Below are 27463 nucleotides of genomic sequence, written 5' to 3' on the forward strand. Positions count from 1 at the left end.
TTGTTCATTTTTCTTTGGTATCTGCTTTAACTAATGCAAGTTTTCCCTTTCTTAGTATTCAGATATTTAAGAATAATAACAAAGGAGGAAGTGAGGTCACCAAGCAGTATGGCTGCTTGAAGAGCATGCTCCCGCTTACCCATGGTGTTCTTTGGCATTTCCCCTGCATCCAGAGACATCTGTTGTTTGATTCTAGTATTGGAATATTGTTTGGCAGAGGAGACATTGTTTGGCGATGAGCTTGTGAACAGATCTGTCTCAAAATGCCTTTGCTGGCGGATCGACTGCTCGCCGCTCGATAGGCCCGGATTCAGCGGTGCTACGTGATTCCAAGCATTCAGGGGGATCGTCGCCCCGAGACATGTTCGCATCGGGAGATGGCCATGAGGAAATGGAGGTGACGCCTTTCCCTGAATTAAAAGACTGGCTTCAGGAGATCAGGACTATCCTTAAGGCTCTTAGAACAGACCTTGCAACATTGGGAGCAGACCTACGACGTGAGATCGCAACTTAGGCAACCGGCTAGAGGAGGCAGAAAGCTGACTAGATGAGCAGTCAAGCAGTAGGTTCCTTGGACTAGCAGGTTGCTGATATCCGTCTTGGCCAAGAACAGCTGGCAGCTAAATTAGAAGATCTAGAAATTTGCAGCTGCAGGCGTAACTTGCGTTTCCGGAGCCTCCCTGGTACCCCGGCATACCTGGACTGTGAGTCTGTGGTGCAGCATCTGGTCAGCTCCCTGTTGTCGTATGCTGGGTCACCGTTGGATCCTAGTGCAGTTCTTCTTGAGCGATCCCATAGGGCCTTTGACCCACACGGAACATTCTTTCTAAGGATGTTATTTCTTGCTTTCAGGATTTTAAGCTCAAGGAACGTGTATTGAAAGTGGCTCGCCAAACCCACAACTTCCTATGGGATTCTTATAATGTGGAGATTTATCAGGATTTGGTCTCTGCTACCCTTAAACGTCAGGCTGATCTGAAACCTGTTACAGTGTAGCTTTGTGAGATGGGTATCCGCTACCGATGGAGGCACCCCTTTGCTCTTGTATTCTACAAAGATGGTCAACTACATCAAATTAAATCTTTGAGGCCCGCGAGGCCATTCTGGAGGGGGGGGGGGGGGGCAGACGATGGTGACACTGGCTCCCAGCAAAGCTTGACCTGCTCCAACTTTGACCTTGCACCCTAAATGACAGCGGGTGAAGAAGGAACATAAACGCCTGCAGCACCAGCAGTCGGCTGGTCAACTTACCTGATACATCTACTTAACCATTTAGGCTCTTATCAGACATTATGTGTTGCTTGGATGTTTCCAGAGAACTGTAGACTCTGAAACTGAGTTCCTGGTATGTGTTCTAGGATGAGTTGTTTAGGTTCTCCTGTTTTGTGTGTGTGTGGGGGGGGGGGGGGGGGGGTTACTCACTGGTTGCTGGGGGAGTCTCAGTTTCTTATTTTCCATTTTTGTGGACTGTGTGGTGGGTGAGGGTTTGGGACATTTTTCCTTCATTGGATACATCTCCTTGTATAGGTAGGGGATCTCAGATCTATAAATGGGAGAAGGGGGCAGGAAGGGGGGGGGATGCTTTGGATACATTAGCATATGGGTTGGGGAAGGATTCCAGAGAGGGGGGGATAGGGGTGGAATATGTAAAGAATCAACCTGGATTCCTGTTCTCCTTGAACTCTTATTTAGATGTCGTCTGACACAACAGCACTTTTGAATGTCAGTGGGTTGAATACTCCTATGAAGCAACAGCTCCTTTTTCGGGAGTTGGTTCGTCTTAAGGTAGTGTAACCAGGTACCTCTAAGTGCAGCCAAGGATAGAAAATCTCCTCCAGCCACAGGCTCCCGGTACAATCAATAAATAAATGTCCACCATCAAATTCAATCTTAAAGACTTTATTCCAAGCAGGTTTCTAGTAGACCTGTTACACAGTTCCAACAGCAGCATTCACCTTCAATCTAAAACACATGTAAGCCACCTGAAAGTGTGTGGCACATAGTCCCCTTTAAGCAGTAGGCTATTGTTATGATCGTGGTCAGAACCCCTCTCAAACTTACCTTTTTCCTGGTGGTCAGCTTCTTAGCTGGCGTCTGTTTCCTGTGTCTGTCCTTTCTGAGCTAGCTCTGTCTCTCTATGCTGGCAGCTTCCAGCAGCATGGCTCTAATTGTTTCACTATACTGCACCTGTGTGTGTGGACTGAGTTAGCTCTACCTCTCTTTGGGTGTACTGGCTTCAAGTGCTTCACGGTGCTGCATTGGTGTGGGTTGGGCCTCTATGGATTTCAGTGTGCTCTCTGTGATTCAGGGTGCTGCCTGGGTCTAGGGAGGGCCTTGATAAGGAAGTGGTGGTGTTTCCTTCAGAGCCTTTGCAACGGTGGTGTTTGCTTTAGGTAGGGTGGTGCAGTGTGCACTTCTGACTTTGTGTCTAGTTTCCCTGCTTGCTTTTGCTAGGTCCAGGTTAGTGTTAGTGCAGTGTGCACTGGTGTTTGTGTGTTTAGCTTTCCTGCTTTTCCCTTGTGGTTCCCCTGCTTTTCCCTCTTGGTTTTGGAAGCATTGCTGTGTAGGGCTTTGGAAGCTCTGTTGCTGTTAGAAGTACTTCAGGGTTTGGTGGTGGTAGGAACACTACAGATTTTGCGGTTAGAAGTACTTCTGGTGTTTGTGCTATTGGGAGCATTGCAGTCTTACTTGCTATAGTGCTTAGGAAGCACCTTGTTAGGTTGGTATCTAGTTTGCCAGAGTAGTGCTTAGGAAGCACCTTGCTAGTTTTGTGTCTAGCTTGCTAGGGTAGTGCTTAGGAAACTCCTTGTTAGTTTTGTATCTAGCTTGCTAGAGCAGTGCTTAGGTAGCTTGTTAGTTTTGTGTTTAGCTTGTTAGTGTAGAGCTCTGCTTGTAGCTTGGTGCTTAGTAGCACCTGTGTTAGCTTTGTGTTTAGTTCCCTGCTCTGTTAGTTTAGGGCTTAGGAAGTCCCTTTGTTGAGCAGGACTTAGGAGCTCCTGTTTAGTATAGGGCTTAGGAAGTCCCTGTCAGTTAGGAACACTCCTGCTGGTTTAGGGCTTGGGAGCACTTAGATCAGTTTAGGTTTAGGAGTACTTCTGTTTCCAGTCCTGGTCCCTGTGTCATCCGGTATCTGGTAAGTCCTGCCGGCCACTCGAACCCAAGGGCTCAACCCTTGGGGGGAGTAGTGGCCAAGCGCAGGTGAAGCTGTACGGACCAGTCCAGTGTGCTCCAGTCCAGTGTGTTTCGGTCCGGTGTGTGTTCCAGTCTGGTGCACTCCAGTCCAGTGTGTTCCGGTGTGTGTTCCAGTCCTGTGTCCTCCAGTCCGGGGGATTCCAGTCCATGTGTTCCGGTTCGCTGGGCAGTGCCTGCAGTCCCTGCTGGTGTGCTTGCCCAGTGTTGGTTGGTGGGTTTTGCCTGCTGCTGTCGCTCCTCGGCAGCAGCCCAAGGGCTCACGTTTGCTCCAGAGCCCGGCCCTGCGGGCTCTGAACCTGAGAACCTGACAGCTATCAGTACATACCAGGATTCAATACAGGCTCACAGTCAGCTCCAGTCTGGGCTCTTTATCCAGTGCACAATAAACAGTAGTTCAATTCCAGATAGAAGCAGTTCATTCAGTTCACCATCACAGTTAAATCACAAAGCAGCAGTTTCTACCCTCTACTCTCCTCACCTCTAGGAGAGTTCAATACTTTAGGGACTCCTCATACCCGAGGGATTTCACCCGGCATAAGCTTCACTGGTAAATTCAATACTTTAGGGACTTCCCTTACCCAAGGATTTTTAGCCTGCAAATACTTTTTGGACTTCCTCACACCCAAAGGATTTCAGCCTGCAACTGCTTCTCTCTTCCTTGGGACTCCTTCCCACCTGCCTAATCAATCCCTGGCTTCTGCTACCACAACCAATCAGTCTCCTTCCATTAGCTTCCCCCACACCCATACCAGCGGAGTTGAACATTAGACTAATGATGAGCTCCTGCACACAGGTTTTCCTATCTCTCTTTCCCCCTAGTGGTAGCCCATCTACACGTCCTGCCAGCTTACACCCATGTCTTCCCCCTTTGCAGCTAGGAGTCCAGTCTGGGTTCCTCATCTCACCCCCTGGCTCCTTGCCTGCAATGCCTTCTGGGACTTATATTTCAGACTGAAACTGCCTTAACCCAACTATCCTGGATGTGACTTTATCACAGTAGATACAGCCGTGGTTCATGAGACACATTTAAAACCAGTGCATGACTATCTTTGCCATCATCGTAAATATCAGCTCAATGACCCTGACAGATAGAGAAAACTATTAGGGATAAAGGTGGGCGTTTTCTATTACTGATATTTTCTCTAGGGGACCAGAAATATACTGTGGTGAACATATATTGCCCTAATACAGGACACAGGGAATTTTTTCACCAGTTGGACCAGATACTGTTGAAACACAGGGAGGGGTCGCTGTTGATGGGGGGAGATTTTAACCTTACCTTGAACCCTCAGCTAGATAATTCTACAGCAACAATACACTATGCGTAGCATGATCTTGAGCTACTTCTTGCCTTTCTTGTGAGGTGGCAGCTCACGGACCTCTGGCGGTTAAACTAATCCTTTCCAACGAGATTACACATTTTTTTTCTGTTCATAACTTTTTTCTCAAATTGGTTTTTGGCTGGGGCACATTTCGATCACCTGTCGTGTTCGTGGTCACCAAATTGTGCTCCACATGTGGTCGGATCATGCCCCAGTTTTGTTACAGCTACACTCTATTTTGGTATCAAGAGCTCCCTCACTCTGGCATCTAGATGAGCGTCAGATTAAAGAGTATATTCAGTTAAATGACAATGGGGAGGTCTCACCAGGCATTTTGTGGGAAAGTCTTAAAGCTGTGATGCGCGAGCACTTTATTGCATTGGGGGCCCATGTGCGGAAGGAGCGCTATCTACTGTGGAGGATCTACTGCAAAAGCGGTTAGCGGAGGTAGAGGTCCTGCTCCGCTGGCGGTCTTCTCATCCTCCCTCTCACTTATTAGACCAAGCACACAAACTCCGCCAGGAGATGTATGAGTTGCAGTTGGCTGATATATCTAAGGAGCTTCAAATGGTTCATCAGCTGCACTTTGAGTTTGGTGATAAGGCCAGTAGGCTTTTGTCTCATAAACTTAAACAACAGACTAACCAAGCACAAGTTTCTATCCTTAAAGATGACAGTGGTGCGGTGCACTCGGATCTGACCCAGTTGCAATCCCTGTTTAGGCAGTTCTATGAAGCGTTCCATATCCCTGATATTTGTCCATCTGATGACTGTATCTCCACTTACCTAGATTAGGTTGTTTTACCTAGGCTATCTGAGGGAGCCCAACTACTGTATTCTAGGCCCATAGAATTAGATGAGGTTTCTTCAAGCGATCCATACACTGGCCCCCAGTAAGGCTCCGGGACCTGATGGATTCACTAATAAATTTTACAAGACTTTTGGTAAGCTTTTGGCCCCACTGCTCTTATGGGTGTTGAACTCTCTCTCCCAGAGACGTGGAATTTAGCGAATATAACAATTTTGCGTAAACTTGGTAAAGATCCTCAACTATGTAGCTCCTATCAGCCTATTTCCCTTCTGGGGGTTGATTATAAAATCTTCACCAAGATCTTAGCCTCTCGTTTACAACATCAGCTTTCATTCTTGGTCCACGAAGACCAGGCTGGCTTTGTTCAAGGGCGGCAAACCTTTGATATATGTAGAGTGCTTCACCTTTTGTATTGCGCTCAAGTTACTGGGACCCCTTTCTGCCTCTTGTCACTTGACGCTGAGAAGGCGTTTGACAGAGTGCATTGGCCGTTCTTATTTGCTGTCCTGGACAGGCTGGGTATAACGGGTCGCTTCTCTCATTGGCTACACCTTATATATACGGCCCCCTGTGCCTCTGTCCGGGTTAATGGCCAGTATTCTTCTCCATTTCCTTTGCTTAGGGGAATGCAACAGGGCTGCTCCCTGTCTCCTTTCCTTTTTGCACTGGCTATTGAACCCTTGTCTGCCTGGATTGAGGCATGGAGAGATCAAGTCTCGGATCCTTTTTTTTTTTGCTGATGATATACTTTTAATACTAACAGATACAAATATTTATTTTCCAGCTGTGTCCCTCATTTTACAAGAGTATGGTCAGGTTTCGGGTTTTAAGATTTATGTAAACAAATTGGAGCCTGTAAGTATCAATCTGCCCGACCAGCAGGTAACCCTGTTGAGATCTCGTTTCCCATTTTGCCAGGTGCAGCGATATATTCAGTACCTGGGGGTCAACTTGACATCTAGATGATTTGTTTGAGGCCAACTTCCATCTAAGATTCGCGAGTTGTTTTGGGAATTGGACCGCAGGGAGGGCTTGATGCTGTATATATAGGCTGAGACAGATCTATAAAATACAAAAAAGGAGAATCCAAAAGAAGAGTAGACAGCTCAGTAATTATCTGTAGATCAGAATCCGTGAGAGACAGTGAAGCAGAGCTAGAAGGAGAACCACGCAAATGTCTGCGGAGAGGCAGAGTGCGTGTAGAAAAGGCAGGAATTCAAAGTCGACAAAAATTAAAAAGTCCCAATAAGCTTCGCAATTGCCGAACAGTTGTTGGATAGCTTAATTGAGAAAGGGTGTCCTGAAAATTACAAGTTAAGCCTTTACCATTCAATCCGATGTCAAAACCCAGAAAGGGAACTTTCCGCTGACAAATTTGAGCCTTTTTAGGATTTGCCTTGTAACCACAATCCTGCTTACAGGTATCAGCAGAGGGAGCAGAGAGAAGCAAGTCATCAACATAAGAAAGAAGAGTGACATCATCTGGCAAGGAAGAAACAAATGCTGCTAGATCATGTGAAAGCACCCTAGAAAACACAGAAGGACTTTCAGCATACCCTTGTGGCAACCTAGTCCATTGATAAGTTTGTCCCTCATATTGAAATGTAGTAAGGGGCCTACTTTGAGCATCAAGGGGAACGCAAAAAAAAAAAAAAAAGCATTAGATAAATCTAAAACAGTATGAAAAGATCCCAGAGAAACAGATTGTACAATAGTAGCAGGATTTTCAACATTAGGAAATTCAGTATCCATCAATTCATTAAGTCCTCTTAAATCATGGACGATACACCACTGAGCCTCCCCCTTGGGGACTGGATACAGTGGTGTATTAAAGGAAGAATTACTTAATTCAATAATACCATGTGCCAACAAGTTCTGGATTTCTAGATAAATACCTTTAAGAGCTGTTCTACTAAGAAGGTATTGTGAGCGTTTAGGTCCCACACCCTCAAGTTTAGTTTTTAAAGTGAAAGAAGCTACAGATCTTACTTTTCCATATGGGTTATCAGGCATGGCCCAGACGGTATGATGATTAGCTAAAGGATAACTGTCAGGTTCAGCGATGGGCACCCGTCTGGCTTCCTGCAATAAAAATTGAAAAACAGGCAATGCAGGAGCAGAAGGAGGAACAAAAGAGACAGAAAATTGAAAAGCAGTTAACAGATCTGGACCAAGTAAATTTACAGGACAAGATGGTGCATATAAAAGCTGGGCAACCATAGCCTCCCTCCCACACTGTATAGTGCAGGGCTCAGTAAGCTTATCTTTTTGATCAATACCAGCAAAGCCTGTAGTTGCAATTGAAGTAGAAGACAAATTCACACCCGTTGGCAGACAAGTAACTACAGAATGAGTAGCCCCAGAATCCACAAGAAAAGGCATTTGCACTCCATTGACAGTAAGTGTAACAAAAGGTTCCACTACCCCTGCACGAACTTGCATTGCTGCAACTAGCCAAGATGCACCATTATTTTGAAAGGTGCGCAGATGTTCCTCGGGGTCCCAATAAGTAGGAGCACCAGCTCTCCCTCTAGGAGGGGGATGAGGTCGGGCAGCAGATTGTCTGCAATCTTAAGAATAATGACCTCGGATACCACAATTCCAACTTTCCACTGAACAACCTCTGCGATTAGGGCTATCCATACTATGTGCACGACTACCTCTAGCCATGGGCCCCCTGGCAAAACCTCTCCCTCTTTGAGTTCCCGACTGCCAGTTTATCTGAGCCCCTTGAAAACACATTCTCATTAAAGTCTTATACATATCACGCTCGTCCTCTGACTCCTCAGTCAGCTCACCGTCAGAATCTGGATCTGACATCCACTGTTTAACCTGCTTGGAAACAACTCTTTTCTTTTTCAACTTTTTAGCCCTGTCTTTCGTTTGCTCCTTAAGCTGGAGGTTACATAACTTACTCTGCAACTGCACAAGGTCATTTCCTGGCTTCTCTGAGTCTGATTTATACTGCTGACAGAAATGTACAAGATGTGCATATGCTTCTGTCCATGATTTACTTTCAAAAGCAACAACATTCTCTAGCTTCTTTTTCACAGACAATGGTAATGCCCCCTTAAGGGATTGTAAGAATAACGGCAACATGCCAGGAGCATCAAAAGGTAGCTCCGTCTGCCTCCTCCATTCTTCCTGAAAATTTGTCAAAAAGGTATATATAGATTCCGTATTGGGGTCCCAGGTCTTATGCATAAGAGAAGTAAAATCCCTCTGTGTAGGAAATATATCTCGCAATGCTTGCCACACGTGCTGCCTATAAGCACCAAAAGCTGCCCCGTCATGAAGTTGAAATCAAAGTAACAGCACTCAAGCCAGCTCTTTTAAAAACCGCCTCCATATCAACACCAGGCAATTTAGCTAACAATGCTTTAATGTCTCCAATACACAATTCATGTTCCTGTGTATTTCTCTCAAAGACTCCAGTCCACTGATTTGCTCCCTTTTCAATAGGTGGCAGTGAAGAAATTAAAGTAGTTAGATCAGTAAAAGTTTAGGGCACATATTTTCTAGGTGGGTTACTCTGTCCATGCTGTCGTTTACCAAATATGAGTGGAAATTGACCATTTAGTTTTTTCTCATATTTCTCCCAAACTAGTAAACCCTCTCTCATATACTTCATATCCCACTTAGGGTCACCCACACCTCCACGAACACACAGTCGTGCCGTGTTCATATGCACAGTTTGAAAAGATCCCTTTCGAGGGTAGGGAGTCATCTGTGTAGCCAGAGATTCTGTCCATCCCGCTATGTTATCAACCCAGGGATCTACAAAATAATCTGAATGTTCTTCTTAGAAAACAATCTGCTTAGGGGTGCTCACTTGCGCCTGTGTCACAAATGTCCTAGCCACTGCATCCCGGAGTCTATTTACTATAGGAATACCTGGCTGATCATACTCTCGAGGGGGATTTTGAGGAACACCCTCCTAATCCTCCCAATCACTATTGTCAATAGGAATAGGACTCAGCTGGTCCAGTTGTAATAATGTTTGAAAATACCCATGAGGATTAGGTAAATCCACGCTCTGTACTGGACCAGAAACATAAATCCACTTAGTCTGGGGAGTTAAATCTAATTGTCCATCAAACCTCTGTGGAGCAGAAGGCTCCGGGCAAGGGGCTGAGACTTCAGGAGTGGGCTGGGGGTCTGGAGGAATGGGAGCAAATCCCTCTGCCACCTGATCTGCAGTTTCAGATGGCAGCACTGGATACAGTCCCGTCTGTGCATTGGAATACGGAGGGGGTTGACTAACAACGGTCTTGTCTTATGCTCTTTTTTCCACAGATCATAATATTTCAAATGTTCAACCAAACTGCTTCCCTTTTTATTTTTCTCCAACAGTTGTAAGAAACTGAGCAACGCAACAGCATCTAGACTACCTGTCTTTGGCCAATCAATAAAAGGATCTTTCTTCAACAGCTCTACCCACTTCTCATTATATTTTACAATTTCTTTGTCCAGTAAAGAATTACTGGTACACACAAGTTTAAATGCACTATCCATTTTAAACAGCAACAAAGTCTAAGTAAATATCAAATGTCAGCGCTGCAAGAAAAAGGCAACAAGAGCCAGAATATAACCAGCAATTAAAAACCCAGCTAAAAGCGCATGTATGCAAAACCTCTATTCCCCCATAAACATCAAAAGTAAAGAAACAATACTTACAACAGACGTCTTCAAAATTCCAAACTTGCACCAATTGTGCAATAGACACATCTCACTACACTTATGCGCTCACCATGCCTTTTGTAGTGAACTTCAACACAGTCTGCAGGTCCTTCAAACTAGAGAGCTGCACAGGAACGGGGTTCGCAGGAATCCCGCGGAACCCTCAGGGATGGAAGCAGTTCTGCGGGATTCCCACGGGGACAGAAGCAGTTCCTGTGGGGTTCCCGCAGGGATGGAAGCAGTTCTGCGGGGTTCCCGTGGAAGTGTAAGCTGCACTTGTACCAGCCTCTCATCTACTGAGTACCAAGTTCTTTGAGTGCCGTCTCCTCCTCCTCCTCCTCTTCCTCCTCTTTGCTTTAACAGCACAAATGTGGAAGTCTTCCATTAAGGCGGTGATAGAGAGACAAATGATGAATTCAAAAAGGCGTGGGATGAACACAGAGGATCTCTAATTAGAAAATGAATGTTATAAAAAAAACCTAACCTTAAATGGCTGCATGTGTGTGGATGTGTCAAGTGACGCTTAGATGGCGACTGTGGCTGTGATTAACTAGGGCTGATACTGGGCACACTTGTATGGTCTGTGTCTAATATATGGCAGTCTGGTTTAGGATGGGCTGGAAAGGGCTTAGACAGCAACTTCAGTGGCTGGAACATAAGGATAGTGCTGGAAGATTTTTATGGACTTTGTCCCACAAGTGAGAAGACGAATAGACTGGAGTGGGCTTCAACGACAACTCCAGCAGTTGGAGCATAGGGATAGGGCCAGATAGACGTCTGTGGTTTATGTTCCAGAAACATGAAAGAAAGACCATAATCAAGTATATAATATCACACTTGTTGATTTAATCATGAATTGATGATGAGTGTGACTATTGGGCAGACTGGATGGACCGTTAAGGTCTTTATTTGCTGTCACTTACTATGTTACAATTAATCCTCTTTGCTCCAGGGCTGATGCGCAGACCTCAGCTCTGATACAGGCATGAGCATCGCATGTCACCTGACCTACTGGCGCATGCATGTGGTGATCTCTCAACACACAGTGCCAGTAAATCAGAGACAAATCTTACATGTGCACACCAGAGTGTTACAAGTTTCAACTTCCATTCCTTCCTTGCCTACAGTGCTGTGGTTCAAATCCAGAGAGACACTGAGGGAGCTGACTAGAATTTTCTTTTATGTACCATTAAATTCTTGTGGGGATGGGTTAAATTCTTGCGGGGATGGGTTAAATTCTTGCGGGGACGGATGGGGATGGGTTAAATTCTTGCGGGGATGGGTAAGATTCCAGTGGGGATGGGCAAGATTCCAGCGGGGACGGGCAAGATTCCAGCAGGGACTGGCGGGGATGGGATCATTTTCTGTCCCCGTGCAACTCTCTACTTCAAACCATCAGCTCTGGAGAAATCTCTTTTTTTTTTTTCTGTGCTATCACAAATCTCCACAGTCCCGCTGCAGAAATAGCTCAGACTTCTTTGATTAGTTTAGTGGGGCAATCCAAGGGCTGTTAAAGGGTAATCAAAAGTCCCTGTCCGAGGGCGCCAGATGATGTGTTCTCCCCATACCTAGGGAGGGGGGAACACTTAAGCCCCGTGGGGGCTGAAAATATAAGAGACACAATTTAGATTCAGTTGTTGGCGCAACCAGTAAAATCTTTATTGGTATCTCACTAAGTCATAAGTACATAAGTAATGCCACACTGGGAAAAGACCAAGGGTCCATCGAGCCCAGCATCCTGTCCACGACAGCGGCCAATCCAGGCCAAGGGCACCTGGCAAGCTTCCCAAACGTACAAACATTCTATACATATTATTCCTGGAATTGTGGATTTTTCCCAAGTCCATTTAGTAGTGGTTTATGGACTTCCCCCTTTTTAAACTCTGCCAAGCTAACCGCCTTGTTCTCCGGCAACGAATTCCAGAGTTTAATTATGCGTTGGGTGAAGAAATATTTTCTCCGATTTGTTTTAAATTTACTACACTGTAGTTTCATCGCATGCCCCCTAGTCCTAGTATTTTTGGAAAGCGTGAACAGACGCTTCACATCCACCTGTTCCACTCCACTCATTATTTTATATGTCTCTATCATGTCTCCCCTCAGCCGTCTCTTCTCCAAGCTGAAAAGCCCTAGCTCCTTAGTCTTTCTTCATAGGGAAGTCGTCCCATCCCCGCTATCATTTTAGTCATCCTTCGCTGCACCTTTTCCAATTCTACTATATCTTTCTTGAGATGCGGCGACCAGAGTTGAACACAATTCTCAAGGTGCGGTTGCACCATGGAGCGCTACAACGGCATTATAACATCCTCACACCTGTTTTCCGTACCTTTCCTAATAATACCCAACATTCTATTCGCTTTCCTAGCCGCAGCAGCACACTGAGCAGAAGGTTTCAGCGTATTATCGACGACGACACCCAGATCCCTTTCTTCGTCCGTAATTCCTAACGTGGAACCTTGCATGACGTAGCTATAATTCGGGTTCTTTTTTTCCCACATGAATCACCTTGCACTTGCTCACATTAAACGTCATCTGCCATTTGGCCGCCCAGTCTCCCAGTCCCGTAAAGTCCTTCTGCAATTTTTCACAATCCTGTCGCGAGTTAACGACTTTGAATAACTTGTGTCATCAGCAAATTTAATTACCTCGCTAGTTACTCCCATCTCTAAATCATTTATAAATATATTAAAAAGCAGCGGTCCTAGCACAGACCCCTTAGGAACCCCACTAACTACCCTTCTCCATTGTGAATACTGCCCATTTAACCCCATTCTCTGTTTCCTATCCTTCAACCAGTTTTTAATCCACAATAGGACATTTCCTCCTATCCTATGACCCTCCAATTTCATCTGTAGCCTTTCATGAGGTACCTTGTCAAACGCCTTTTGAAAATCCAGATAAACCATATCAACCGGCTCCCCTTTGTTCTCATGTTTGTTTACTCCTTCAAAGAATTGAAGTAAATTGGTCAGGCAAGATTTCCCCACACAAAAGCCGTGCTGACTTGGTCTCAGTAATCCATGTCCTTGGATGTGCTCTGTAATTTTGTTTTTGATAATAGCCTCTACCATTTTCCCTGGCACCGATGTCAGACTCGCCGGTCTATAATTTCCCGGATCTCCCCTGGAACCTTTTTTAAAAATCGGTGTTATATTGGCCACCCTCCAATCTTCCGGTACCACGCTCGATTTTAAGGATAAATTGCATATCACAAACAGTAGCTCCTCAAGCTCATTTTTCAGTTCTATGAGTACTCTAGGATGAATACCATCCGGTCCAGGAAATTTGCTACTCTTCAGTTTGCTGAACTGCCCCATTATGTACTCCAGGTTTACTGTGAAGTCAGTAAGTTTGTCCGACTCGTCCGCTTGAAATACCATTTCCGACACCGGTATCCCACCCAAATCTTCCTCGGTGAAGACTGAAGCAGAGAATTCATTCAATCTCTCTGCTACGTCTTCATCTTCCTTGATCGCCCCTTTTACCCCTCTGTCATCCAGCGGCCCGACTGATTCTTTTGCTGGCTTCCTGCCTTTAATATACTGAAAAAAATTTTTGCTGTGTTTTTTTGCCTCTAATGCTATCTTTTTTTCATAATCCCTCTTGTCCTTCTTTATCTGTGCCTTGCATTTTGCTTTGACACTCCTTATGCTGCTGCTGCTTATTTACAGACGGTTCCTTCTTCCATTTTCTGAAGGCGTTTCTTTTAGCCCTAATAGCTTCCTTCACCTCACTTTTCAACCATGCTGGCTGTCTTTTGGACTTGCGTCTTTCTTTTCTAATTCGCGGAATATGTTTGGCCTGGGCCTCCAGGATGGAATTTTTGAACAGCATCCATGCCTGTTGTACAGTTTTTACCCTCTCAGTTGCCCCCCTAAGTTTTTTTTTTTCCCCACCGTTCTTCTCATTTTATCATAGTGTCCTTTTTTTAAAGTTAAACACTAACGTATTTGACTTCCTGTGTATAGTTACTTCAAGGTTGATATCAAAACTGATCATATTATGATCACTGTTATCAAGCGGCCCCAGTACCATAACGTCGCTCACCAGATCATGCGCTCCACTAAGGACCAAGTCTAGAATTTTTCCTTCTCTCATCGGCTCTTGCACCAGCTGCTCCATAAAGCTGTCCTTGATTTCATCAAGGAATTGTACCTCTCTAGCATGTGCCGATGTTACATTTACCCAGTCTATATTTGGATAATTGAAGTCACCCATTATTATCATCACATTGCCCATTTTGTTTGCGTCTCTGATTTCTTTTATCATTTCTGCGTCTACCTGCTCATCCTGGCGAGGCGGACAGTAGTACACTCCTATCACCAACCTTTTCCCTTTTCTACATGGAATTTCAACCCACAATGATTCAAAGGTGTGATTTGTGTCCTGCTGCATTTGTAATCTATCTGAGTCAAGGCTGTCGTTAATATACAGTGCTACCCCTCCACCAGTCCGGCCCACCCTATCACTATGATATACTTTGTACCCTGGTATGACAGTGCCCCACTGGTTATCCTCCTTCCACCAGGTCTCAATAATGCCTATTATATCCAATTTTTCATTTAGTGCAATATATTCCAACTTTCCCATCTTATTTCTTAGTCAAATACAAAGTAATTGTTCTCTCTGGAGCAAGTTGTCATACAGCAAAGCAAGACACAAATCGTGAATAACAAACACTGCTCAGCTCACACTTTGCTTAGCTATCACATATATATACCCTTTGTAAGTTTCGTTTCTCCTAAATCATGTGATTTCCCCTAAACTAGAAGCATTAGGTAGCCTATGCCATATATGGATTGTTCCTGTATTCTATCAATCTCTCCTGATGTGTGTGCATGTGCACAGTCGGTGGTCATTGGCTAATTAGCTATCAGTTCTGCAAGCAGTTAGTCACAGAGCAAAAATACATATTACAATACCTGTGTGTCCTCTTTCCCCAAGACTGAGACATTCTGATCATCTTAGGCTCTCACTGTATCTTCAGTCCCTCAGCACCTCCGAAGGTTATATTCACATTATATGAAAGGCATACTCAGCTTGAGCCAAGCTTGCATCCTTGAAGTGTCATTCCTCAGTCGTGAGAAAGCACTGTATGTTACAAAGATGCTAACTTATTAGGCTAACTTGTGAGAACCAAAACAGAGCAATGTAAAGGCTTTTGTAACAGGCCTAACTCTTGTAAGAGTCCTAGCATAGGAAGGAATCTACAACGCTCTCCTGGCTGGGGCATATTAATGTGGTCAAAATGATTCTGCTCACCAAACTGCTTTATTTATTTATTTCACTCCCTATCTCTTTACCTGATAAATTTTTTAATGGTTTACAGTGAAGGTTTTCTCATTCATTTGGAAAAAAAGGCCACCCCAAATACGTCGCGAGGTAATGTACCAATTACATGCGCAAGGCAGAATAGTAGTTCCTTCTTTTTTTCATTTACTATCAGGCGGCACATCTCAGAATTTTAGCAGACTGGTTTCAGGGTAAAGGCAAGATATGGAAATCTCTTGAACAAACTTGGCTAGACCCTTACCCCTTTCGAGCAATACCTTGGCTTCCCAGTTGACTCTTCGGGGGGTTATTTCTGGAGGTTGTACTTGAGAGTTAAGATAACCTTGTTATTCTCTTACCTGGAATATGCTCTATTTATGACAATGTTTTTGTACATGCTTTATTCTGCTTTTTTTTTTTTCAATAAACTTGAATTTTGGAAAAAAAAATAGCAAAAAGAATTAAATAACAAACCGGATGCATAGTTCACAAATGATGTAATTACAGTGGTGTTAAAAGTGTTTAGTTTCTTGTCGCACTTCTTTTAAACTAAACGTTTGTCACCAGCCATTTTCAAAATCTGTTCAAAACCACTTGACAATGGTTTCAGCCAAGCCCATTTCAAAATAACTGTTTTCAACTGGTGCATGTGATCTGTTGCTGTCAATCTCTGCCACCTCCTTCCCATGAGATGCCAGGCATTGCACTCATTTCACTATGTATAATATGGGCATCCTGAACTGACCTTTTCTGGTATGCTCAGAATCTAAGCAGACTGCATACTGGGTTGCTTTTAGTAACATTTTTCTTCTGTGCCTTTATGGTGGGGAAATCATTGTAGCATTTATGGTCCCTTTGTCAATAAGCTCTTCTTTCTTTGTCTATTAACATGTTTCCCCATATTTCCTAATCTTTTAAATATTGCTTTAATGAAGAGCATATTTAATTAGCGTGTTCTGTTTTTTTTTTTTTTTACAGTATGTAACAATTTTAGAAAACATTTTAAAGAAATCTGCCTAGGCCGTTGTGCACTAATTGCTTTTTGAATATTTTTTTCTAACACTGACTTCTGTTATCAGGTATATAGGACCAACCAATGTGCTGGCGAATTTGTGGTCACCTTTCCTCGAGCTTATCACTCTGGATTTAACCAGGGCTACAACTTTGCAGAGGCTGTGAACTTCTGCACTGCAGACTGGGTATACTTTTAAATAATCTATCGCAATTATAATTTAGGAAATTAGCACCAATTTTAAATTTGGGAGCAATAGCCTGTGTATACTGTTCCTAGGTTTTATTTTTTTAATTGGAAATTCCTAGTCAATGGAAACCCTTGAATGAGCCAGTATGTGCAGCTTTATCAATCCCAGGATGAGGTGAATGAATGAATAAGATTTCCTTTTGTTTCTTTTGTAACTCAGTTTTTATTGTCTAATTTTTCACGTTCATCCACCATAATACCAAAAAGTAAGTGAAAGATAAAAAATAAGTAAATGCATGTTGTTAAAAGCAATTGAATTATAAAGGCTTATGAAAGATGGACAAATGGATTCACTTTAGGTTGAAGTGATAATGATTGGTACTGTTGCTCACAGGTTTCAGAAAGGTGCTAATTCAGCCTTTATGTGTATCTGTTACTATATTTCCAATATAGGAGCACACATTTGGGCTCCAATTGTTATGATACAATATCACTGAACATTTTAATGATTTCAAGTAAAGGTTAATATATATATGTGACAAAACAGTGGGGTTTTAAGCCTGTAAAATTGCCTTAATTCTTGAAGTGTATTTCTCTAGTTTGGCTAGCAGGTGATGCATGTTTATGTTTAAAGCTGTTAAAAGGTCCTTTTACCAAACTGCGGGGAAAAAGGACCCTGCACTAGTGGCGAGGGATGTTTTTCCTGCGCACCAGGGCCCTTTACCGCAGTGGGTAAAAAAGCCTCCAGCACACATGGCCATGTTGTAAGAGAAACCTTACCGCATGGCTATGTGGCAGGGAGCCCTTACCGTCACCCATTGAGATAGTGATAAGGGTTCCTGCGCTAACCTGGTGGTAACTGGGCAGCGCGTGGCGATGCCCGATTATTACATAAGAACATAAGAGTAGCCGTACTGAGTCAGACCAGTGGTCCATCTAGCCTAGTATTCTGTTTTCCAAACAGTGGTCAAGCCAGGTCATAAGTACCTGGCAGAAACCCAAACTGTGGCAACACTCCATACTACAAATTCCAAGGGAAACGGTTGCTTCCCATGTCTGCCTCATTAGCAGACTATGGACTTTTCCTCTGGGAATTTGTCCAAACCTTTTTTAAACTGCCTTGGAGGCGATTTACGGGGGTTTTCTTTTTCCATTGGAAATGGCGTGCGCTCAAGGTGGGACTACCACCGGCAGCCGCATAGGACAACAGTGGTCCTGGAAGAGCGAGTGGTAAGCCCGCATTGGGCTTTAAAAGGGCCCCTCATAGAACTGACTGCTCCTTCTTTAGTTAACAGAGATAAGAGGTAACCTGCAGTGATGTGGCCAGCAACTTTTTTTGTTGTTCTGGGTTCTGATTGGCCCAGGAGCTCAATTCATCTAGGATGTACTAGGTTTTTTTTCTCCAGTCTTAGCCAGAGAGAAGAGAGAGAAAGATCTCTTTGCTGAGGCCCTGTGAACAGTTATATTTGATAACTTGTGAGCAGCTATATGTTCTGATCTCCTCAGGTACTATTTAGATAATAAACAAATGTTTAGACAGTTTTATAATTGACCGTATTCAGTTACTGGTTATTGTGTGCTGTTTTTGTTCCATCTATTTTTATGGTTCACTGTTGTCTGGAGTAACTAAGAATCCTTGTGGCTTGTGTGGTGGGTCTGTGAGTACTTTCTGGGAACTGTGGAACCACTGAGTGTGGCCCCCAGTAATCTAGAAATCACTGGGGATAATTTGAGAGCGGGGGACTCGCCCAGAGGCGGTAGGGACCCAGTCGGTGGCAGGTGAGTGCTAGTGTAGATCACAAGCGGTAGGTGCAGGCGGACCTGAGCTGCAGGGCCGTGCTTAGGTTCTGGTGCCCCCCTGCAGACTATCAGTTGGCGCCACCCTCCCCCACCCCCCCTTGTGTGGCACAAGATGCAAAGGAAATAGGAGCTGAAAGATGGAGTGCATCTTTGTGGGATTGCTGAACAAATAGAGGGTTTACAACCACTTAGCTTTTCGTGCTTTCATGTTCACGAAATTAGTAATTAAATCTTTGATATCTAACTGGGCACATATATCATTCTCAATAGCAATCGTGGCAAGGCTTACAATTGTGTACAAGTTCAGAGAAAAAAAACAAAAACTTTGAACCACTTACAGATTTTAACAGTTACACTATTTAGTTTTTATTTCTCCCCAGTCTCACTTGCACACCTCCCTCCAAACCTGGCTGTTCTCTTTAATTTGAATGTTGTTCAAGCTCACCCTGAATGAGGAGTTCGTCCCACACCAAAGACATAAATAGCACTTGTTTTATTCTTTCAAACAACTTCAGCAGAGTCTGCCTGCCTCAGTGAGCACTGTGGTTGAAGAGGCGAGGGCAGGGGAGAGAGGAGAATCACAGCTTCAGGTATAACATTTTGCAAGTGAGCTGACCTCAGGAAACGGTAGGCGCCCTCCAGAGGTCGGCGCCCCCTGCGTTGCTTACCCCGCTTACTGTGTTGGCACGGCCCTGCTGAGTTGTACTGTCGCGGGGTTGCCCCAGGCGGGTGGTTAGGTGATTCTTGACAATATAATAGGAGCCTATTCTAGGAAAAGCCAATGCCTGTTTAAGATGGTTAAAGTTTGACATATTAGGGACCTAGGTGCTAAAGCTTTTTTTTCCCTTTAAGCAGTGAATGTTATCTGTAAGTCTTTGGATCTTGCTGGTAATATTCTCCAAGCAAGTGGCTGAGAAAATTCTAAAAAGTTGACGTTCATGAAATATAGAAAAACTTAAGAAGAGGAACACAGAGAGGAATACTGGATGAAACTGAAAGAAGCCAAGAGATATGCGTCTGGCAAAAGCGGAAGAACAAATGAGTAGAAATGTAAGGAGGGGCGACAAGAATTTTTTCAGGTATATTAGTGACAGCAGGAAGACTAAAAATGGAATTGAGACTGAAAGATGCTGTGAACTGCTATGTGTATAATGATGAGGATAAAGCAAACATGCTAAACAAATAATTCTGTTTTCTGTTCATGGAAGAAGATCGTGGAGAAGGACCACAATTGACTGGCAAAGGTACATATGAGAATGGAGTGGATATAGCACCATTCATGAAAGAAAGTATTTAGGAACAACTTGAAAATTTAAAGGTGGACAAAGCCATGGGACCGGACGGGAGCCATCCTTGGATATTGAGGGTGCTCGAAGAGGTTGTGGCGGGTCCTGTTAAAGATTTATTTAATAAATCCTTGGAGGTAGGGCATGTTCCGTGGGATTAGAGAAGAGCGGACGTGGTCTCTCTCTTCACAAGTGAGTTGACAAAGAAGCTGTAAACTACAGGTGGTAAGTCTCACTTCGCTTATTGGAAAAAATAATGGAAGCGATGGTGAAGGAAAGGATTGTGAATTTTCTGGAATCCAGTAGGTTACAAGATCTGAGACAACATGTTTTTACCAAAGGCAAATCATGCCAAACGAATCTGATTAAATTCTTTGGGTGACCAGAGAATTGGATCGAGGATGTGTGCTAGATGTAACCTTACTTAGATTTCAGCAAAGCCTTTGACACCGTTCCTCATAGGAGGCTCTTGAATAAACTTGACAGGCTGAAGTTAGGACCCAAAGTGATGAACTGGATTAGGAATTGGTTGACAGACAGACGCCAGAGAGTGGTAGTTAATGACATTCACTCAAAGGAAAGGTGGAGTTCCTCGAGGATTGGTGCTGGGACAGATTCCGTTTAATAAATTTGTGAGCGACATTGCCAAAGGGTTAGAAGGCAAGATTTGCCTTTTTGCAGATGATACCAAGATTTGTAATAAAGTGGACATTCCGGAGGGATGGTCTAATATTTGACAATTAAAATTCAATGCAAAGAAGTGTAGTGAGATGCACTCAGGCAGTAGAAATCCAAGGGAGATTTATGTGTTAGGTGGTGAGAGGCTGATATGCACTGACAGGGAGAGGGACCTTGGGTTGATAGTATCTGTGGATCTGAAGGCAACGAAACAGACAAGGTGGTGGCCGTAGCTAGAAGGATGCTATGCTGTATAGAGAGAGGCGTAACCAGCAGAAAAAAAGGAGGTGCTGATGCCCCTGTACAAGTCATTGGAGAGGCCCCATCTGGAGTATTCTGTTCAGTTTTGGAGGCCGTATCTAGCTAAAGATTTAAGAAGACTTGAAGCGGTCTAGAATAAAGTGACAATAATGATATGGGGCTTGTGCCAAAAGACGTGTGAGAAGAGACTGGAAGACCTGAATACATATACTCTAGAGGAGGGACAGGGGAGATATGGCACAGGTGTTTAAATACTTAAAAAGGTATTAATATAGAAACAAATATTTTCTAGAGAAGGGGGGAAATGGTAAAATTAGAGGACATGAGTTGAGGTTGCGGGGTGGTAGACTTAGGAGTAATGTCAGAGAATTCTTTTTCACAGAGAGGGTGTTGAAAGCTGTTATTAAATCAGCAAACAGCGTATTTATGCATACAATTGAGAGCAAACAAGGAATAATAGTCCATTTGGATACAAACACAGAACAAGGCTATTATGAGATGTGACTATATTTATTGCAAGCATTACATCATTGGAGAAGCGTGGTACAAATATTGCTTAAAGACATCAAGGCAATAAAGAAATGAAGTATCTACGGATTATAGGGTAATGACCTAGATTGGGAACTGATGGACATACAATTGGAAAAATGCTTTGAAGATTTAACAGAAGATATCTAAAGTGATCTATAGCAGGACTATCATTGGGTTATAATCTCATTAGGAAAAAGATTGTTAATATGTTAAATTTTATGTTCTTGAAATTCTGTGGGAATATGTATCATGCTGGAATTTGCATAATTAGATTAGGTATGGTATGATTGGATAGAATGACTGGATTGTATGATTAGAGGAAAATAAGATATGATAAAGTTCATGGTAAAAGTTTTTGCACAGTAATGATTTGATATAAAAACATAATAAAATTATAAATATATTTCTTGATTAGAGCTGACAATAGTGGTTACTTAAGGATATAATAGAAAAGATAATTGGTAACCTCTAAAGTAGGGTGAGCTCAGAATTAAAGATATATTATCTTTATTGTCACGTATTGACAAACTGATTTGGATGCTTTGTGCTTGAGTATGTATAAAATGATTGCAAGTACGTAATTAAAGATGAGTGCTGCTATTTCTTACAAATGGCATTTAGATTGGTACCCCTCTGCTATTCTCAATATCTGAAACTTTGAATGACTACTCTCATGTATAGGGAGGAAGTCTAGGGCCAAGAGTGATGGACTAACCCCAGGTTGGTAGTCACATGATTTTTATTTTCTATGTTTTAGCTGCCCATTGGGCGACAGTGTGTGAGCCATTATCGTCGGCTTCGTCGTCACTGTGTCTTTTCCCATGAAGAACTTATCTTCAAGATGGCAGCAGATCCGGAATCGCTGGATGTGGGGCTTGCAGCTATAGTGTGTAAGGAAATGACTCTTATGATAGAAGAAGAGACGAGGCTCAGGGAATCTGTTTCACGGCTTGTAAGTACAATCTGTACATCATCTGACCTCATTGTAACTGGACTGCTTTCAAAGTCTCTGAATCTTTTTGCAATTATGAACTGCATTGTCTTGAATGGAATTTCTCCTTTTAGAAGCAGAGATATTAAAGGTTGAAGTCTAGATGGGGGAGGGAAGGGTAAGTTTTTGTTAGGTAAAGGGCACCAATATTTCAAAATGATTGAGGGTGCCAAATATAATACAGATTCTCTGAGGACAAGCAGGCCATTGTATTCTCACAGCTGGGTGACATGATCTGATGGAGCCCAGTATGGACGCTGACTAGTGAGATTGTTAGAACTTTCTAGCAGCGTCCCACCTCGCACGCACTGGTGCCTTCCCTTCCGACGTGCGAGCTCGGGTTCCTTAGTCTTTGTTTTTCCATGGATCAGGGAAGATGCGTCTTCGTATTCTCACAGTACATACATCTCTCTTTTTCACAGTGTCTTGTGCAGGTATTTCTTCTCCTTTGTTTGAATTATTTTTCAATTTTCTCTATTGTATCTTATCTCCTCCCCTCCATCATGTCCTCCGAGTCTGTCGACGAGGCTGTCTCCGCTTACAATGCCACTCTCTCCTCTGCACTGGACACCCTTGCACCATCCACCTCCCGTCCCACAAGGCGTACTAATCCCCAGCCCTGGCTGACCCCTTGCATCCGTTACCTGCGCCCGATCTGCTGAACGCCTCTGGAGGAAATCTCGCACCCATTCAGATTTCCTTCACTACAAATTCATGCTATCCTCCTTCCAGTCCTCACTATTCCTTGCCAAACAGGACTATTACACCCAATTGACTAATTCTCTCAGCTCTAACCCTCGTCGTCTCTTCGCCACCCTTAACTCCCTCCTCAAAGTGCCCTCCGCTCCCACCCCCCCTCACTCTCTCCTCAATCACTGGCTGACTACTTCCGCGACAAGGTGCAAAAGATCAACCTTGAGTTCACTACCAAGCCACCTCCTCCTCTTCACCCTTCAACCCTCTCCCTCAACCAACCAACCCAGACCTCCTTCTCCTCCTTTCCTGATATCTCCGAGGAGGAAACCGCCCGCCTTCTTTCCTCCTCAAAATGCACCACTTGTTCCTCTGATCCCATCCCCACCAACTTACTTAACACCATCTCTCCTACTGTCACCCCCTCCATCTGTCATATCCTCAACCTCTCTCTCTCCACTGCAACTGTCCCCGACACCTTCAAGCATGCCGTAGTCACGCCACTCCTCAAAAAACCATCACTAGACCCTACCTGTCCCTCCAACTACCGCCCTATCTCCCTCCTACCCTTCCTCTCCAAGATACTTGAGCGCGCAGTCCACAGCCGCTGCCTTGATTTTCTCTCCTCTCATGCCATCCTCGATCCGCTTCAATCCGGTTTTCGCCCTCTTCACTCAACAGAAACAGCACTCTCTAAAGTCTGTAATGACCTGTTCCTTGCCAAATCCAGAGGCCACTACTCCATCCTCATCCTCCTGGATCTATCCGCCGCTTTTGACACTGTCAATCACAATTTACTTCTTGCCACACTGTCCTCATTTGGGTTCCAGGGCTCTGTCCTCTCCTGGTTCTCCTCCTATCTCTCCCACCGCACCTTCAAAGTTCACTCTCATGGATCTTCCTCCACCCCCATCCCCTTATCTGTTGGTGTTCCCCAGGGATCGGTCCTTGGACCCCTTCTCTTCTCAATCTACACCTCTTCCCTGGGCTCCCTGATCTCATCTTATGGTTTCTAGTATCATCTCTATGCTGATGACACCCAACTGTATCTCTCCACACCAGACATCACCGCGGAGACCCAGGCAAAGGTATCGGCCTGCTTATCCGACATTGCTGCCTGGATGTCCAACCGCCACCTGAAACTGAACATGTCCAAGACCGAGCTTATCGTCTTTCCACCAAAACCCACTTCTCCTCTTCCTCCACTTTCTATCTCAGTTGATGGCACCCTCATCCTCCCCGTCTCATCTGCCTGCAACCTCAGAGTCATCTTTGACTCCTCTCTCTCCTTCTCTGCGCATATCCAGCAGATAGCCAAGACCTGTCGCTTCTTCCTCTTTAACATCAGCAAAATTCGCCCTTTCCTCTCTGAACACACCACCCGAACTCTCGTCCACGCTCTCATTACCTCTCGCCTGGACTACTGCAACTTACTCCTCACCGGCCTCCCACTTAGCCATCTATCCCCCCTTCAATCTGTAGAGAACTCTGCTGCACGTCTCATATTCCGCCAGAACCGATATACTCATATCACCCCTCTCCTCGGGTCACTTCACTGGCTTCCGATCAGATACCGCATTCAATTCAAGCTTCTCTTTCTTACCTACAGGTGCACTCAGTCTGCTGCCCCTCGCTATCTTTCTACCCTCATCTCCCCTTACGTTCCCGCCCGTAACCTCCGTTCACAGGATAAATCCCTCCTCTCAGTACCCTTCTCCACCACCGCCAACTCTGGGCTCCGCTCATTCTGCCTCGCCTCACCCTATGCTGGGAGCGACCTTCCTGAACCCTTACGCCAAGCCCCCTCCCTGCCCGTCTTCAAGTCTTTGCTTAAAGCCCACCTCTTCAATGCTGCGTTCGGCACCTAAACCTTACCGTTCAGTGAATCCAGACTGCCCCAATTTGACTGCCCCTATCGAACCGACCGTACACTTGTCTATTAGATTGTAAGCTCTTTGAGCAGGGACTGTCTCTCTTTGTTAAATTGTACAGTGCTGCGTAACCCTAGTAGCGCTCTAGAAATGTTAAGTAGTAGTAGTAGTAGTATTTCCCTTTAATTTTAGTAGTTTTTTTGGCTTTTTAAGTTTCTTTTCTTTTTCGTGAGTTGCTAGGCCTGATTAGGCCAGAGCACTGACCTCAATTTGAATGGTGCCCCTTTTTCTGTGTACAGTTGAGAAGTTTAATATGACAGCAATTATTTTATGGATGACCCAGAAGATCCCCAGTGGCTTGAAAAGGTGCTCCCAATGTAATCGGGTGATGTTTCATAATGGACCCGCACTCTTGATGCTTTGGGTCCCTTGGCCTGATCATGAGCCTAATTCTTATTCTCTCTGTTTAAAAATGCAGTTGAGGACACAGAGGGTACAGCAGGTCCAACAGGAGAGACCTTTTGGCTTCTCGAAGGCCAGTACATTGTCATTGGCACCAGAAGCATTGACCTCAATGGCTGCCAAAATTTCAACACCCACCGGGAGTGCACCAGCATCTAGAAGGTCTCCACCTCTCGACATTGGGCATTGAGAGTAGGCCCAGGTATGGGTCAGCATTGGATCCAATACAGAGGACACATATGGGTTTGACATTGTCCTCGTTGGCACCAAAGGACTGTGCTGCTGAGCATCGGGGAAGCCTAAGAAGCAATAAGCATCTGTCCTCTTCGACACATGATAGTACCAGGATCACTGGGACATTGGCATTGCCGGTACCCGAGAAGCACTGGCACCAGGTGGAGTGCTTCCTCTCATCGGAAGAGGTGCTCATGCACAAGTCTTCAGGCAGCAAAGTCCCCGCTACCGGTATGGCACTGACACCTCATGCTGCTTCTCTCCCAGCTCCCTTGCCATTGCCGATGCCTTCCTTTGATGAACTGTTCTGAGCTATGCTCAGGGAGGAGTTGGGCGCTTGTGCCAGCTGCAAATCAGCCCCAGATTCTTCCTGAGGCTCAGCCCATGCCTGTGCAGAGATCCTTATTGCCGGCACCTCAAAGGGTATCAACATCTACACATATAGTATGACTTTCAACTTAGAGGGAAGAAGCTTTCCCAGAGGCAGAGTAGGGCTGTACCTTGGCGCACTTCATGTCGTGGACATGATTCCTCTGAACTGAGGCATGTGCAGACTCACGTGGCCCAATCTGAATACCATGAGGAGTCTGAATGGAACTGTTCATGGGACTCAGAAGAGGATCCTCATTACTTCTTGGAATAGTAGATACTTTTGGGGTACCTTCTGATCCCTCCCCACCTCAAGAGAGATGTAAATCTCCACCTGAGGGTCTCTCTATCATTAGTTTTGTCAGGAAGATGGCCTGCGCCATCTCATTTAAGTTAGAGACAGAGGAAGAGCCCATGGCGGTGATGATGTTAACTGTCCTGGACTATGAGTCTCCTCCTAAGGAAGGAGTCACAGTAACATTTCTCCCTATTTTTCAACAATTGTTATTGATGCAACAAAATAAACAGTCAACAAGCTCCAGATACATCATCATCTGAGTGAGAGCAGGAAAATAATCACATCAACAACTTTTTAACACTTTACAACCCATCTTGTCTAATCCCATAACCTGCCCTTCCCTCCGGCTTTAACGTCAGTCTATTTATCAAAGTTATAGTACATGACACAGATAGTCACATTTCAAAGCAATCATATGATCTGACAACAAAGAACTCATAGTTCAGCATAGCTTTGAATGCCATACAATATCTGTAAATCCTTCAACGGTTCAGTTAAGAGCCCAGGCAAGAGGCCTTGTTTTTTTATAGCCTCCCGCCTCCCAACCAAACCTTTTTTGTTGATGACAAGTTAAACAATATCGTTGCCGTAGAACATATATTAATTTGTCTCAACAACACTCGGCAACTGAATACCAATATAAAATGATTTGTTACCATATCTTGTAGAATTAAACTACCCTAATAGCTAATCCACTATGCGTTTCCCCTACCCCACATCCCAACTTAAGACAAAAACAACAACAAAAAAATCCTATTAGGGGAGGGAATTCATATCAAACTGCGGGCCCTTGGAGACACATACTGGATGTAAGGCTCCTACATAGCCAAGAACATCTTTCTTCTTCGAGGAGACGCTCCCACCAATTTACGTTCCATCAGCAATAGCTCGTGAAGCTTATTTCGCCAATGCCAAAAATCTGGCGGGTGCTAACTAGTCCAAGCACTCAAAATGAGTTGTTTGCCCAAGAGACAAGCTGTATGAACTAGAAGTTGAGCTCCTTTTCCCTGCAGAGCAAAAAGTTTATATTTATTGAGAAGCACCCCAAGGGGGACTCACGGGATTGGCTCACCCAAAAGCCCTTCTAAAAAATGGAATAAAGCTAACCAAAACTTATGAACTGTCGGACATTCCCGGAGAGAGAGAGAAAGTATTCACCTGCCTTCTACATTTGGAACACAATGGCTCCTCTACACCCCCATCTTGAAAATTTGGGATTTCGTGATATACGCTCTGTGTAGAATACGATATTGGCAAGCATGTAGGCCCACATTGACAGACAACAAAGGGAATAGCAGTTGACAGCTGATCGAAGTCAAGAACCAAGTCTGAGCGACCTAAGTCCAGGGCCCAGTGGTTTCTAATATCCTCTTTGTTCTTATGAGGAGCCAAGAGTGTAAGTGCTTTATATAGTCCTGAAACCGAAAGATGGTCTTCCGGGATGAAGTGAAAGAAGACTCTGAGATGCCGACTATGTGCAGCTCCTAAACTCTCACCTCCAAGTGTAGAAAT

At 44.3% G+C, this 27463-nt stretch overlaps 1 protein-coding gene across 2 annotated transcripts in view; it reads left to right on the top strand.

The window, feature by feature from the left end:
* KDM5A (lysine demethylase 5A) overlaps nucleotides 1-27463 on the top strand; it is a 461230-nt gene that overhangs the window by 234025 nt on the left and 199742 nt on the right. For both annotated transcript variants that reach the window (XM_030214276.1, XM_030214277.1), the window contains 2 exons: nucleotides 16356-16475; nucleotides 21791-21985. In XM_030214276.1, the coding sequence (XP_030070136.1) occupies nucleotides 16356-16475; nucleotides 21791-21985 (315 nt within the window). The remainder of the gene's footprint in view (nucleotides 1-16355; nucleotides 16476-21790; nucleotides 21986-27463) is intronic.

This window comes from Microcaecilia unicolor, chromosome 9 (genome assembly GCF_901765095.1).
Source record: "Microcaecilia unicolor chromosome 9, aMicUni1.1, whole genome shotgun sequence".
NCBI lineage: Eukaryota > Metazoa > Chordata > Amphibia > Gymnophiona > Siphonopidae > Microcaecilia > Microcaecilia unicolor.